General features: G+C 38.6%; 1 protein-coding gene across 5 annotated transcripts in view; it reads right to left on the minus strand.

Annotated features, from left to right (window-relative positions):
• Nucleotides 1–6,208: 6,208 nt before the first annotated feature.
• The window catches only part of cadm1a (cell adhesion molecule 1a), a 396,714-nt gene continuing 386,101 nt past the window's right edge, over nucleotides 6,209–16,821 (minus strand). For 2 of the 5 annotated variants that reach the window (XM_030100926.1, XM_030100925.1), the window contains 2 exons: nucleotides 10,759–10,887; nucleotides 6,209–6,359 (listed from right to left, as the gene is read on the minus strand). In XM_030100926.1, the coding sequence (XP_029956786.1) occupies nucleotides 6,241–6,359; nucleotides 10,759–10,887 (248 nt within the window). In that variant the 3' untranslated portion in view covers nucleotides 6,209–6,240. The remainder of the gene's footprint in view (nucleotides 6,360–10,758; nucleotides 10,888–16,821) is intronic. The other 3 variants (XM_030100928.1, XM_030100929.1, XM_030100927.1) reach the window with 2 other exon arrangements.

Consider the following 16,821-nt stretch of genomic DNA (forward strand, 5'->3'; position numbering starts at 1 on the left):
TAAAGTTAGGCGAGGTAAAAAGTGAAAAGTGTTCGCAATATCAACAAACTCGGGTGGCAACATTGTGGGGATATTTTAGGTGTCACGGAGTAAATCTTCAAAATCCTGCTTTTATTCTGCTAGAGGATGTTTAAAAAATAGACAATAAATGATTGAGATACACACCGAAAGTCCAAGCAGGAAGACAAAGCAGAGGTCTGGCTGCATGAAGGTTTCAGTAGTAGAATCTGAAACTTGACTGCAATTTTTTTTTTTTTGAGAAAATTACCTCCTATTCTGCACCCTTTCATTAAGAATAAACATCATGAACTGATTCTGAGACCCAGGATTGAACTGATGGAGGCAATACTTGTACCAAAGACATCAATGATGCAGCAGTGAAAACCAGCTGTGCTACTTTAGCATCAAAACCAAACCCAGACTACAACCAGGTTATGAAAACATCTATAGAAATCCTCTAATTTATCCTGTAATTCTCATAATAGACTGCATTTACTTCTCATTTCATAACTATGGTTTCCATATTTTGATTTCCAAAAACAATGTTCAAAATAATAGATAAAACTTTATTACATTACTCATGTCACAGGTACAAGACAGCAAAATGCAGGCTTTATCTAACCAGGTGAAATGATCATATTTTGATTTCTCAAAGACAAGACATTTCATCTCGCCTCAAGATACTTAAATCATAGTTCAAGTTCACTCCAAATGCCTTTTAATTTAAATTTATTCAAAGTACGCATCTCCTACAAGACAGAAAATCTGGTTACATAACAGAATATCTCTCTATAGCCACACAGAAATTTATAATTAATAGACTTCTAATCTTTTTCTTCTAAACTTCTCATTCTTTGACAAGTAATTGAACAAAAATTAACTGCACTAATGAAATAATGATGAAAATATTGCTTCTTCTGCAGAGAAAACCAACGTGACAGCTCCCTTTACAAGCAGTGCTGGAAAAATATATATGAACATATGTTTACATTTTCTGAATAACTCTTTTTTTTTATCTGTCTTTTCAGTACTACAATTTAAACTAAACAGCAGCCTCACAAAGGTATTCGGAAAATGTGGAGGTTTTTCACTTTGGCATTTCGTGGGCAGATTAGATCCAATGCTGTTTGTCAGTTATTAAATTATTTTATCAGCTGCTTCTTTGGGATTACACATCACTCAAGAAATCACTGTAGTATTCTGAGCAAAGTCTCAGTCATTTCAATAACACGTCCTTGAAAAAACTGTGAAGACCGGATATTTTGATGCATTTATCAACCCGAACACACAGAAACTGAACATTTGGACAAATCATTTTGAGTAAATTTTGAACAAAGTGCACTCAGTATGAACCTTTTCATGGTGTTTTCGGCACTCCAACAGAAGGAAAGCTTTCGACTTGTTGGCTTTAAGGGTTATTAAGATGTAAATTTCCAATCTAGGCCATTTTGGGTTTAATTAGAAGTCTATGTGACCCCTGAACTGAAATCAGTTGGAAACATCTGCTGTAGATCAATCATCAAAGAAAATATAGAAATCATTGTTGTGTTTCCACTAGAGATGCGCGGATTGCGGTTGCACCCGCGGATCGGGAGGATGACGTGTCGAAAAATTAAGATTTTAATTACATTCGGGCGGGTTGCGGTTGAAGCACTCAAATAAAAAAAGCAACATTTTAATAGCCAAAACACTATTCTGCGGATGGCGGGCGGGTTCGGTTTTGAAAATTGATAAAAAATCTTTTGGGCAGGCGGATAGCGAGGGGATGGAGATTTTAAGAAGAGGTTGCGGATGGAAAAATGAGCCATCCGCGCATCTCTAGTTTCCACAATCATCACAAGCATCACCTGAAAAAATATGGAAATCTGAGGTTAAGAAATGATACCGACACTGATTATTTTGGACATTAATATCTTTTTTCTTTTATTAAGACAAGAACTCTTCATTGTTTTGTAAAAATGTCTATTTATGAACCAATACAAAATGTGTATGGGAATGTGGAACTCCTTTTTCTCCATTAATACACATTAACATTTCCCAAGTACAGCAGAGAGACAAAAAAAAAAAAAAGAGAGAGAAAGAAAGAAAATCAATCTGAAAACAATGATTGGTGAAACAATGAAAACTTTTTGGGAATCAAATGGGTTTCGAAAAAAAAGGCGGTGTGTGTGTAGAAAGTGACAGTAGTACAGCCACGACACGTTTCTGATCCTGCTTCAATCCAATAAACATTGTACTCTTTATGACCTATGCCAACACAACGCAATACGGAACACATCTTTTACAATGCACCAAATATTAAGAAAAAATACATAAAACATGTACAACATATATATGCAAAATATTTCACCAATTTCGCCTATCGGATCTGGTTGGATGTGTCGCACTTGATTTAATGGATGACATTGTACTTGCTTTCATGTCGTTGATAAGTGGGGCCTAAACTTGGTATTCTACCTGAGGTGCAGTCACATCGGTCAGCAATGCATGAACCTGAGACAGGACATCATCAAAAGAATTTAATGTGGAAAAAAACTACATCCGTTCCACTGCAGGATGGTGGTTCGATCTTTATTACCGGGCACTGAAATTGAGATTAAACTGATTGAAAACACTAAACAAAATATACAATCACCTTCTACAGTGTACTTCTAATTCTGAGAAATTAAACATACTCATGTTGTTTTGTTGGTGTTACTTTTACACTCAAACTTTGGGTGAAAAAAAAAAGAAGCTTCATTACGAATAAACCGACTGGGGAAAATACTCCTGGCAATTCAGTCCTACAAAATATTCATTTTTCACACGTAAACCCTTGTATTAACCTTAAGAGAAGACAATATTCAGTTGTAATCCTTTTATTGGCAAGTACATATTTTGAAGTCTGATTTAAATGGAAAAGCTGCCACGTCACTGAAGCGAAATAGTGCTCACTGTAAAATACAAATCACACAATCTCAGTCTTACAGATGAAGTGACATCTGTGATTCAGAAAGCAATGATAACAAGTCAGTTAATAGTTTAATCAGACACCAGACTGTGAAACATCTAACCTAATTGGTACCGGACCCCACGCCCACCCAACAAACACAAAACAGTGTCATCAGCATACAGTGTTAACTTAGTGCTAATTTCCTCTGTGACTACAGGACTTTTCAAGTTAACTCGAGGTTTAACAGAAGAGACAAGACGGAGACAGTGGGACGTCCCTCCTGTAACTCCCTCCTACAACTGCCACGTCCAATGAAAATTGTTTTAAAATACGTCCACAGCGCCATCTAGCCCAGCTGCTGTGCTCTAAAGTTGGGCAAACAAAAAAAGAAAAAAACAAAACAAAACAAAACAAAGCAAGGAACACTAAATGCACAAATGTGTTATGCTCAAGAAAGGTGAAATTTGCACAATGCACATCACAAGCACCTTGTCTAATGCCTTTGGACAACCCTAAAACCCCCCACGACCTTGATATGATACGGAAAGACTGAATGCTGTCTTCATGCATGACCATGATATATTAAAGCTATCACGTTGGTAATGTGTTGCAGTCTGAGTTACACATTGACAGAAATCCAATCAAATGCTTTAACATGGCGACAAAGTATTAAATCACGTATGGGAGTAGACACATGTCAAGCAACACCAATAAATCCCAAAAGCCATTAAATTTTCCCACACAGTTGTTATTGTGAAGTATATTTCAACGAGCTTTCAGACGGTTGCTTCGACTGACATGGATGCTGATTATACATTAATGCTTAAGATTAGAAAATACATTAAGATATTACAGTGGGAGAGTATGATGCAGTGCAGGAAAATAGTTAAAAGTGCAGGATTATGGGAAAAAAATGACAAAACAAATGTGCAACAAAAGGGTGAAGAAAAACTACAAATGCAAATCCTTGTAAGCAGGTGCACCGCATGATGCAATTTTAGTGATTACCATCCAATCTTGGTAAAACTAAGTAACTTGACAAATGTGATTTGACTTGTCCAATTGATTGTTGCCTTTAAAACACTTCAGGCACAGATACCTTCCACGCTCACTCCTGAGGAATGCTCAATGCCGCCATTCTGATCAAAACAGATCAAGACGCATTCGCAAGTGAAGTGGTCTTAAATTGAAAGGAGGTCCCCTTCAGTCCATCCTAGAAGGGAGTCACGAAGCGTGCCGCTTGCTGTCTGAACTCTGCAAACACTGCTGCCAGTAGATCTTTATTGCCATGTGAGGAAGCCAGGGGCCATTAATGCAAGCCATGGCTCAACACCATGGAGCACAACGTGTGTATTAAGTTCCATTAAAAATGGTTAATTACTTTTGGCATCCTCAGTGGTCCCCGGCCGGCGCAGCACAAAAACACTCTCATTCAGTTTTGGCAGGTGACACGTGAAGCGACACAGGGAAGCAAAGCAAAAGGGTTGGGCACATGAAAATACGCTAAAGATAGTTAAGAGTGAAGCGATCAAAAAGCTGTTGCGTCAAATCAAAATCTTCTATGTTGAGATGATGTGATGGAATTGTGAGAGACTGGGGCCTTGTCTGTCGGAGCATTTCCCAAACGTTTGCACTTGTTTCTTTTTCTTCTTCTTTTTTTTTTTTTTTTTTAAACAGTTTGACAAAACTCACAATGGGTGTGATACGATAAAAGCCACAAAGGTACTCCATTGTAATTCTATTAAGTTGTAAAAAATATTTCTCAGTAAGGATTAGTGTACAATACAGCTGTGATTCCATTGGCTTGATTTACATCGGGTTTGTGTGTGTGAATGAGAAAACATGAACACGCTGATAGGACGATATGAGGATCTGAGCATGTCTTCCTTGATGTGCCTCAGATTTTATCGTGTCAGTCTGGAGGCTGCATCTCTTCTTGGTAAAGTTACGTATGTACACTTCAGTGATGAATTTGAGCCGCCAACTGGCCGATATTTGTGTTTTTGCATCCGCCTCTCGTTATATCTTGACTGAGAATGTGTCAAAACAACTCGAAAACAATTTGAATGTTCTTACTTTCTCATTTGCGCGGGGGTAAAAAAAAAAGTTAGAGCAGATGGAAATCAACTGAAAACCATCATTACAACTCAATAAAAGCCAATGAGGGGAAAAAAACCAGCTTCAATTTGGCTAAATAGAGAGAAAAATACTCAACAGAGGAAAAGATATCACTGAAATGGCAGCTCAGTGAGAAAAAATTGAGGTTCTTACTTAAAAAAGGCAAGTCTGTTCTGATGCTAAAAAAAATGAAGATAAAAACTGATAAAATGGGAAGATTTTTGATTCGACCTTCCCTGCCCGATTTTATGAGTTTTTCTGACTGTTGTGATGATGATGATGGTGAAGGGGGAGACCATTAGAAGAAACCTGTTTCCCATTGATGTCCTTTGTACAATGATATGTAGAGCATCCCATGCATTTTTTTTGGAGCTGTTGGGAAAATCAATGGGGGAAAATAATGGCTTGAGACAAATCACAGTATACTGGAGAGAGTTATTTTTTTTTTAAAGATATGCAGGAGAGGATGCGAGTGTGCAGACACATTTAGAGGAAATGAATAAAGTGGCTGTGTAATTTTACCCTCATACAAAAGCCAACAGCACATCGATAATTACGAGTGGGGGCGGGGACGGGGCTATGGGGGGGGCGGCGAAACATCGGCAGGGCGATGAGGAGGGGGAGGAGTAGCAACAAGGTCTATGCAAATGATGATCAACGCAAAATGTATGGATCGAACCAAAACAATTCAAGAACAAGGCACAGAATTTTCTGCAAATGGTTGAACTAAATAAAATTCGTACCAGCAGTTAGGGAGGTGTTGAATGGTGAAGCTCTCTACAGTGATTTCTGGCAACGTCTGGCGCACCCTCCCACCCCCCCCCCCTCCATCCCCCCGACACCCTCACCTCCCACCCACCTTGTTTTTCTCCATTCACCGAAACTCCCCCCCCACCCACTTTTTGTCCTTTTTAGTTTTTTTTTGATATTTTTTTGTTCTTTATACACACAAAACATTCCATCTACATCTGCAGACTAGACTAAACAACGGCTGAAAACCAGGCTTTTCTTTGCCCCCGCCCCACCCCCACCTTCTCTCGTCTACTCTCACTAAAAGTGAACCGGATCCAACTCGCCACCCCAGTGCCCACCCCACCTGCCGCGTTCCCCCCCCGCCCCAAAAACAGCCCGGCGTCCCAAAGAGGACGCCGCGGTGAAGGGGAGGCGGGGGGGGGGGCATCCCGTTTTGATTAGATGTAGTACTCCTTCTTCTCGTCGGAGTTGGTGTGGCCGCCCTCGGCGTTGATGATAGCCGTGTCCGCATCCGCCGCGTCGTCCGCTCCCTTGGCCTCGTGTGTGAAGTAGGTACCTGAGAGGGGGGTGGGGATCGGGGGGGGGACAGTGTCACGGACTGGATAATAGCCTGCTGCTCGCACCATACAAAAGATTAAAATGTGCCTTCTCGATCTTGCACCATCTAATTATGCAAATCCGTCTCCGTGTGGCCACTTACATACATAAACACCAGCGAGCTGTAATATTCTGATTATACGCCTCCCCGCCCTTTTTTTTTTTTTTTTTTTTTTTTTTTAACCGGTACTAAAAATCAGGAAATGATCTTGGAGTGTGGGGAAGAGCGTGGCTCACACCTTCAAATTAACCTTGTCAAGATCAGCAAAAAGAGAAAAGGGAACCAGGCAGCCACTTCAAACCTAATTTAATACATTTATTCACATCCTATCACAGTGGAGGTTCGGTGATGTTGACAATACTCTTGATAAAGCGAGTAATGGATGGGCCAAAGTAAAGGCAGAATTGATGTGAGGGGATAGAAATAAATAACCCTGGTATCCTGGAGTGTCACAACACAGTGGAGGAAAATCACGAGAAGTGAAAACAAGCTTGGGTTGATATTTTAAACTGGTTGAGATGCAAAAACAGCAACTTAAGACTAATATGTGATGTGCCGAATTTTCATTTGTACAAATTAATGTACTAATTTACTTATAGTGAATTCATTAATATTCTCTAGAAGTGTGTGTGTGGTATTTAAATGTGGTTCTCCCATATTGAAATCCACAGATATCCACACAATCCAGTGTGTGAAACCACAGCAAATAGTCTGAAGGCAAAAATAAAGTCTGACATAAGATGGTAAACCTAACCTAAGGAAAGAGCAAGGTGTTACTTTCTTTTGGCAAAACCTGAGTTACTAAATTATCAGCTTAATATTATACAGCTAGAAATAATTCAATTGGCTATTAATAAATTGGTCTTGCCAAGGAACAGGAAACATTACCCAAATAGAACAATATCTATTAAAATATCTAAAAATAGTAACTAAATTAATAGAACATCGATATGTTAACTAATTAGGTGAGACAAGCACACATACCCACATTGATTAGATTTCTTTCTTTTTTAAATTTGGGCACGTCTTGTACAGTTTCATGTTAAAGTGGCTGACGGCTGCTTGTAACGTCCTGATTTTTGGTAATTATAAGTTTAATAAAAATCTACAGTACAGGTTTCATGAAAAGTTTCCAAACCTTTTTCTTCATTTAAAAATGTCTCATTTGATCCAAGGGTTTATTACTGTCTTACTATTCGCACAAACTCTACAACAAACCTAGAATACATGTTCCTTAGAGTGTGCTTCTGATATTCAAAATAAAATTCAGAATTTGTAACACAAAAACTCATACTGAATATTAGATGTTAGTTAAAAAAAAATGTCAAGGTTACAACTCCAACATTCTGCTCTATTATTAACTCCTTTTGTCTGTCTGTTGGTAGCTTATCTGCTTGTTCATATAATATTCTAATTCTAGTTGCCATTTTTAAAAACTAACCAGAAAACACAAAGGAGAACCAAACAGTTTGGGTCACCTTTGCCTTATTGCTAGTCAGTCGGAGAGCTCTGTGGCTGGGTTATAAATATATACTCACTTTCAAAGCTATGTTGAGTCATTAAAGAGAGAAGAGGCAATTAAACATGCTCCAAACATGATTAAGTCTCGCATTTTTGAAAGGAACCCTCTCTCAGTGTACTTGTAATTATTAGTCTTTAGTCTGTCATCACTGTTTATATGTGACCTGCAGGTGCTTTAACTAGAAAACAGTTTGACACCAATCATATACACAATCAGTCATCAGTTTTGATTGCTCACTTAAACCTTATTGTTTTTTTCATAATGCAGACCTGTTGTTGCGCCGCCTCGGAGGAAAACAGGCAGCCATCGAAAGGTGATTTGACTTTATTGCAGCGCACGTTTGACAGTTTGGATCATAAGCTTTTATATGTAGTAAAGCTGGTTCCAGTGAAGTCTGATTTGGGAGGAATGATGAACAGCTGGATTATTCGACAGGTTGTTAAAAAGAGAACGACAGATTTTTGATGGTTTGGATTTTATGAAAATTGGGAAGAGGCTACATATTAAGTAAGCTGTCATGCATGGGTAAAATATGCTGCTGGGACATCAAAATACAGACCGGGTGGGATATTTTTTTTTTTTGATGATAGTCGATAAAAAGAAATGGAAATAGTGTGTCAAAATGCTTCAAAAACTGTTTGATTAAAAACTAATGTCCTAAATGTAATGATGAACTACAGAAGTCATTTATTGCATGTGGATCTCCCACTGAAACCAATATGCCAGATAGAGTGTATTAAAAGTGTTGGGTGCAAGTGAGATATTATGCACTACTATGGCAAGAGATAAATGTACAATGTACATCGTGATCTATGCTTGCTTTGTTCATTAATCCGTCTGTTTTGAAAACATTTGAGAAAGTGTGTTTAAAATCCATACAGCCTTCAGCAGAGATCCTGCCGTTGCTGTGATGAGAAGCATTTCCTCACCTGGCCCTCCAAGATTTTTGTTGGAAGACTTTCTTTAAACGATATTTTTTATAAAGAAGCTTCATACTTGGTTTTGATGCACAAACAAAAACTATACTTATGAAGTTTTTAACTACAGTTCAGAATAGAACCTTTTATTACATTTAACCTATTCTTTTAACAAGTTTGTTCCTGTTTTTCAGCTTTTTTGTTGACAGTTTTAAAATGTGTCAATTGTCTGCTTAGTCGTGGCTTTGCATGCAAATTAAAAAAAAAAAGATATGTGACAACTAGATCTACGGGAGAATCTATATTATTATCCTTTCTACAAAATCACACCCTGAATATATTACATGTATATATTATAAAAACCAACATGTGACTGGATGGTCTGAGTTTTTTTTTTTTTTTTTTAATTATCTTCTTTCAAACATTCAGACGAACCAAAGTGTGTATCCATGCCTCTTTTCTGGTCTGCTTTTGTTTCCTGTGTTGTCGCGCTGTCAGATCTCAGTATCACATCATCGCCTGCAGTGTTATTGTTGCCAACCGTGGCTGAAAACTACAAAACTAAACCCAAGTCGTAATAAACCAAAATTGCCCTTTAAAATCTGTCTAGCGGAACTTGGCAGCCCGGCGGTGCGGCTGCACCACATGGCCATGTGGCAGGCACTCAGAGTTAATAAATCATGTAGGAGTCAGTCAGCTGGACACGGGGTGCTTTTGTTTACTAAACTACTTGGCTGATTTGGACGAGACAGGACACGGACGGGAGAAAGGATCGAAGCCACGGGGCTTGATGGGAGCGCAGCAGAAATCTATCAGCGGGTCCAAGCAGCTGTTGACAGGCAGCCGCGATACAAAATCCAGTTTTAACTGCTTGAGAAGGTGAGGCGCTTTAAACTGTGTGGGTCAACTATGCCCCACTCAACTACTTGAGGTGCAGGAAACCTGCTCTAATTTAATATGGAGGATGTTTTTTTTTTTTTTTTTTTTTTTTTCAACCTTCCACCACTGAGATTCATAGGTAGATAACTCACATGCATACAGTGAATTTCAGCTTCTGGGCTCACATCTAAAGGGAAAACTGTGAGTGCAGTGTAATAATAAAAATAATGAAACCTTTTGTTCTGCACCTTTAATTTGTCTCATTTACAGCACTTCCTCTTTCGTTAATGTACCCACTTCCATTTCCTCCTGCGCAAGAAATATCAAAGTGTGAAATTTATTATAGATTATAATTATTTCTGTGTTATGAGGGCGGCATGCGAGATTTGTAATGCGATTCAGCAGGGCCGCATGAAAAATGTAATTTTACTCATCATCAGTAACCCGTAGCCTTAATAACTGTCTCTCCATCATTTGGATTGCATCCATCCAATGATGTAATGAGAAGTTTTTACCCAAATAAAGTGAAAAGGCTAAAGTTGATCATCAGTACAGCTCGCTGGTACACAATGTACTGAAGGGGAAAATCACATAAAAATGGAATTTACAGGAAACCTATGCATAAAAGCAATGCATAGTGACACCACATAGAGTAACAACTTGTATATATATGTGTATTACTACACAAATATAACAAAATTGAGGCAATAACACTTTGTTTCAGGTTTTAATGACTATATTTCCATAATAATAAAGATAATATTTTACAGTGTCTATTGCAGTCTGTTTAGCTTCGTAACTTGATGCGTGGTGAATGTTGCTAAGCTCCTGTCCATATTTTCATTGAGGCTAACAGCCTGAATCACCTGCAAAGCATCAAGAGATGATCTAACTCGCTCCTCCGTAGCTCTCCATTGTTCTCATAAGTGGTCTAATTAAACATGCTTTACATAATAGCCCCCCTTTTATGCGGTGTTAGTCAGTGCAAGGGTAAATGTTTTTCTAATGGCTTCGAATGTGTAATTCCAAGGCCTCTTACCTTTGTGTCTCGCAAAGTAGCGCCCCAAGACGATGAGTAGACAGAGCATGGCGAATACGACCACGGCCACCACTCCTCCGATGACTGCATGGTCCACCGTTCTGGGCGCTCCTTCTCCAGCCCGTGAATCTGCAAGAAAAAAAACAAAAAACAAAAACAGGAGGCATACTCTGTGAATATAGCGAACAGTGCAGTGAAGAATCCTGAGACAAACAATCAGCCGCTGGTTCCCTGCAGGGACGTCTGACTGTAAAAACAGCAACGATGATGCTTATGAGGTTTGTTTGGTGTAGAAATGTTAACGGTTCACAGCCTGAAATGTGCTCATTACACAACACTGGAACCACTCTATGTTCAGCAGTGGACAGCGACTGAGCAGCATCCCAGAGTTTAAGATCCTTGCTTAAAAGCACATAATATTTCTTTATCTTGTATTATTTAAATCGTTTTGGTTTGTTTTTTTTGCTTGCTCTGTTGTTCTTATTATAAAGACTTGTTGGTTAAATTACTGTACAGCGAGTTCATGTCTGTCTTGGTTGAAACTGGATGATTTTTGTGACAATCTTCCTCATCGATACGGGCGTTGGCAAGGTCACTGTCTGTTTTGTTACAAACAACTGAAGCTACAAGCTGTTTCTTTCACTTTTGTAACTAAAATCTAGTTTGAAATTCTTCCAAACGCCAAACTCACATCACAAACTTCAAGGCCACCGATTACTAGAACCTCTCAAAACTGAAGACATTTATCAAAAAGTACAAAAATACGGCTGATTTACTGAAATGAGAAAATAAGGCGTCACGCACAGTCATTAATGAAATGATTAAGTGTAACAGGTGGGAGCAATACAGGTTATCATGATGTATATTTAGTAGTAGAAGCTCACAGCAATGCCAATTCAATGAACGTCAAGTCAACTCACTGCGCCACACCGACTCGCTGCACATTTCTGTCACAAGATTTATGAAGACCTCAATGTAATCACCGTACACACCATACACAGAATTAGAAGAAATGTAATCCCACCGGATATGTAGGAATTTAAATCGATTTAAATGGACTGGAGCTGGCGCATTCTGTCTGACAGTTCTTTCCGGACTCAGTAGTTCCTGATAATGTCCAGTCTGCACTGCGTAGACAGAACACTGCTTCTCTGCATCTTCCTGAGCTTCTCGCTGCTGAGCAGTCTAACCTGCATTAACATCAGTTTGGCCTCTTTTGTGAAGTAGGGGGACCAGGACTCTCTCGGATAAATAGTTTCAATGCAAATGCATCCTCATCTTATTTACACATTCAAGTAAGTTCACACAGTTGTCTGGACAGCCTGTTATGCTCTCTTATTACCATTCTAAAAGGGGAATACTTCACACCTCCGCATTCCTGATCCTTCTCGCCCCTGAACAATACAGCAAGCCTCCCTCGAAAACACGCTGAAACTGTTTCTATAGATGCAACTAGTGGCTACTTAGACAGCTCGGTATTGTTTTGTGTATCACTTTTTGATAAGTGTTTACAAAAAAACTACTTCAATTCTCCACTGAAAATTTGTGTCACATCTCATTATCACATAATTACAACTGCAGTCTTAAATGTTATAATCCAAAAGTAACATTGCACACTTAAAGACATTTCCTAGAGGAGTGATTTTAAATACACGCTCAATGACCATAACTCATCTGGACACCTTGCTTTTTCATTTCTAAAATGCGTATTTCTAAAGTTTAACATACACGATCATATTTAAAAAGACTAAGTTTCTTTTTTTCCCTCATGTTCATCTAACAATGCTTCGATGCAAAAGAGAGGGAGCAAAAAAAAAAACAAAACACCAGAATGTTATGCATCATACAAGGTAGAGCTGTTGAGCAGGTTCAAAATTCTCTCAATTTCTAGAAATCGTGCACAAGCAAAACTTATCTCATTGTTACAATAGACAGATTATTGTTTTCCAGGGCAAAAATACTGAAAAAAGCGGGACGTATGGCCCAGAGGGAGGGATATCCCTCTTTTCATTCTGTCAAATTGCATCGTGTAACTCTGTCATATTTGATTTAACCGTCACATTCTCAGTTAACAACTTGTTTTCAATCCATTGTCTGCAACTTTCTAAAATGACTGTTTAATGTGTGCATCCTCAAGTCTGACTTTTTAAATATTGAGCTTTATATTTCACAGTTTTTATCATAATATTGAATCAACGCATTGTGCTTTTTTTTGTTTCATCCCAACGCTTCTAATCCAAAATGACACACATCATATATTACACTGTGCAATTTGTGATATTTTGATTGTTTCCTCCCACAAGTCATAACAAGTTTTTTTTTTTTTTTCTCCTGGAGTTCAGCTTGGCTCCTTAGTGTCTTGCTGACATTTTAATAACTATGCCATAAAATTGCTGCAACAATAACGGTTTGGATTGCAATCAAGAATTGATTAAGAATTAGCATCCTGCCAGAGTGGGAGAAATTGCGCTATATTTTACCTTTTCTTGAGAAGCTTTCTGACGGTGTTTGTGCGTCATTGATGAGGGAAAAAAAATCATAATGGAAAAGTTTTGCACATCAGAAATATTCACAGTGTATCAACAGGGTGTGAAGAGCGGATCATGTTTTGTGAGCTGTAAGAAAGAAGCAAACAACAGGCCCCCCTGAAGGTCTTGATTGTAATGCTGTGTGAAAGCTATTGATCAGGTGTAGGCATCCATGACAACGTAGAGTTAATGTGTGCGTTTGTGGACCTGATTGGTCCTTCACAGGACGGAGAGTTAGCGCAGAGGGTGATTGGAGAGGAAAACAGAGGGATCATGACACACAGCAAAACGAAATATGCAATGCTGATACCACAGAGGACAAAAAATGAAAAAAAGAAAAAAAAAATACGGAGATAAAAGTTTCGTAGATTATTTATTCAACCCTTCTGTTTTTAAATTCTTAAATGCTGCAATATTTTAAAAGATTGTAGACTGAACCAATGAAAAATATGTATCGCTGGTTCTACTGAAGTCCAAAGACATGCATGCTGGATGAGTTGGTGTCCTATATCTGATCATATGAATGAATGTCAGTGATCCGTCTCTGTGTTTGTCGTGTTACGGACTGGTAACCTGTCAGAATGTACCCTGCCTTCACCCAGAGTCAGCTGGGATTTTCTCCAGCAACCCCACGATGGTGACAGAGATTAAGTTATTATGGAAGAGTAACTGCAGTGGGATCATTAGTTTATCCAGATGAGAGTTTTAATCAGTTAAACTGATGTCAGATGGCATGAAATGCCCCTAAAGAACATATTTACACTTACTTCTAAGCAAACCCTGTCAAATATTAGATCGTATATGAAATTTGCCTCATGCATTTGTGTTAATGATGTAGTATTAATCACTGCAAGATGCACTGCTCATTGATACATTTCAGTATTTGGACCGAAATCTCAAATGCACTTTATCCTTTCTACCAAACTAATGGACATTTCCCATCTGTAACACAAAAAAAATACGGCTAAAATAGAGAAATAGTGAAGCCAGCACCTGGAAAAGCAGCCTGTTCTTAGTAATCTCTTCACGTGGGGCGCAGACCTTCAGCCCCCGCCATCCATTAGCTGCAGTAACTCACTAAAACCCCCTCCACATACTTCTCCAGCCCAGTTCTACACAGAGGATTTGCTGAGCGAGCTCCAGAAAGCTGAGCGAGCCGGCCACAATTGATTAACGAATAACAGAAACAGAAAGAGAGAAACATCGTGGATAACACCAGCTACCATCCAGCCCCTCACACACCTGCAGGAATGGAGTCAGGAGTAGGGGGAGGGCAGTTCAGTGCTACCTGTCAAACTCAACAAAACATTACCTGATAGATCTAATAGGTTATTTTGACTTCAGATTTTCTTTTTTAGTGCTGGGCAGATTCAATTAAACCGAGCAGGAATCCTTCTGACATCCAATTCGCTCTTGTCAGGCCGCGAGAGCTGTGCTTTAACACACTTTCCTATTACGATGTTAATGTGGACTTTGGCTTTGGGGGGTGGAGGCGATAGAGCGTTCTGCGCGGTCCGGTCAGGGTGGGTGGTGGAGGTGGCCAGGGTGATAGCGGATTCCTGATTGTCTGCACCAAACTTTCCTGGTTTTAATTAATTTCAGTGGGGAAAGGAGAGAAGAGGCTTTCAAAGTGACTCAAACTCACACGCCCTTGCATTAAAGCACCCAAGGGCCTAATCTAATAACGTTTTTTTTTTTGTGAGGGTATAAAAATAGGTGCAGACATGAAATTACATGTATCCACTAATGGGACACACTGAAGATGGCGTCAGCAAAGTAACACATACTATTGATTGAGCGTGTTTACCTACAAAAATATAGAGTGTGTGTTCTGTTTGCGCAAAATACAGGGAGGATATTATGCTGATAGATTAATGTATAAGATGCATAATACTCACTTGGTCAGACAGCATGAGGAATGATTGTGTTCCTTTTCAAGGTATCATTAAAGGAGCTGAATCAACTCAGCCTTAAGCTAAGGTGATCCTATAACTGTGCTGGGAGACGTTTTCTAATGTGGCTCCCCACAACTTTAGTTTGTTAACTTTATAGTACTTTCTGTGTTGAACCTTTTATTAGGTTCTCTCTTCTTTTTTACTCACAGCTTTGACTAAATGCTCTCCTCCATATCTCCCATATTTGACAATGTCTTTGAAAAAACGTGTCTATCTTCTTGGTGTCACATTTCATTTCGCATTTATTCAGTCTAAGCACTCCATCCGATTCCTCCATGGCGAACACAAACAAACAGCAGACTGTTCTCTGCATATAGGCTCTCATGCAAACAAAAACCTTATATTAAGACTCCTATTTGATGTCACTCACACTATCATTTTAGACAAAGGGCCAATAAATGTGAAAACTAATTGGACGTCCTGACAGTGAAGCTTGTATGGCTTGTCTTTGGCTTTTATTAGGGAAGCTACACAGAAAAGAGCTTCAATCTGAAATCAATAAAAGTTCTTGATTTCTATCATTTTAATCCAGAAAAGATTTCTTTTCAATTGATAACAGTTTTAAAAGTAAAACCTAATTACTGATGCTGATCGTATTATGACTTTTATGTTCACATCATTAATATATTTTAATTTCTGCTATTTTTTTAAAATTGGATTGTTACATAGATCTGTTGATTAATATAAAGTACTGTGCAACACAGGTTTAATAGGTACTAAATATACTTTTTTATATTGCTCTTGTAATTATGCAACTCAAAGTGCTTCACAAAGGATGGGAAGGCAGGAAAGAGTTGGTCATATATTAAACTTTTGTAATATATGTGTGCATGCATATGTGTGTGTGTATATATATATATATATATATATATATATATATATATATATATATATATATATATATATATATATGTATATACACGTGCACACATCCACGCACACATGCATATACTTGTGTGTGTTTGTGCACACGTATGTGTTTGTTTGTGCACTCATGTAAAACACAAACACACATGGAAATATAAGCCTAAAAATGTAAATGAAACTTAACTTTAACTTGTGCTCTACATTTTAAACACTTTCTTTAAGTTAAAGGTGCTGTAGGCAGGATTTTGCTAGTCAATGCTAATTTTTCTGTGTTTTCTTTGGATTAAATGTTAGAGTATCCATTGATAAGCCTTTACGAGTGTAGCATAATTGCACTACCGCGAGGGCACAGCGTTTCCATCTGTCTCTGTTCTGAGGTGAAAAGGAATCTCGACAGCTCCAGGTATCTTTGACCAATCAGAAGAGCCCATGAGGCTCTAACCGTGATTGGTCGAGGGGCGTTCGTCGCACGTTCTTGTGGGAGGGGCTTAACTTGCGTAAGGGCGTGATGTCAGAGAAAACAGGACAGGATTGGCTGTGCTGGGTTTCAAATCGCCATCTTAGATGGGTCAAATCGCCATCTTAGATGGGTCAAATCGCCATCTTGTTTAGGTAAATCTAAGCAAGATGGCGGAGATGCCGAATCCTGCCTACAGCACCTTTAATTGAAACAAACAAGAAACAATCCAAAGATAATTACTGTGGTCTTATAC

The sequence above is a fragment of the Salarias fasciatus genome, chromosome 10 (assembly GCF_902148845.1).
Source record: "Salarias fasciatus chromosome 10, fSalaFa1.1, whole genome shotgun sequence".
Classification (NCBI taxonomy): domain Eukaryota; kingdom Metazoa; phylum Chordata; class Actinopteri; order Blenniiformes; family Blenniidae; genus Salarias; species Salarias fasciatus.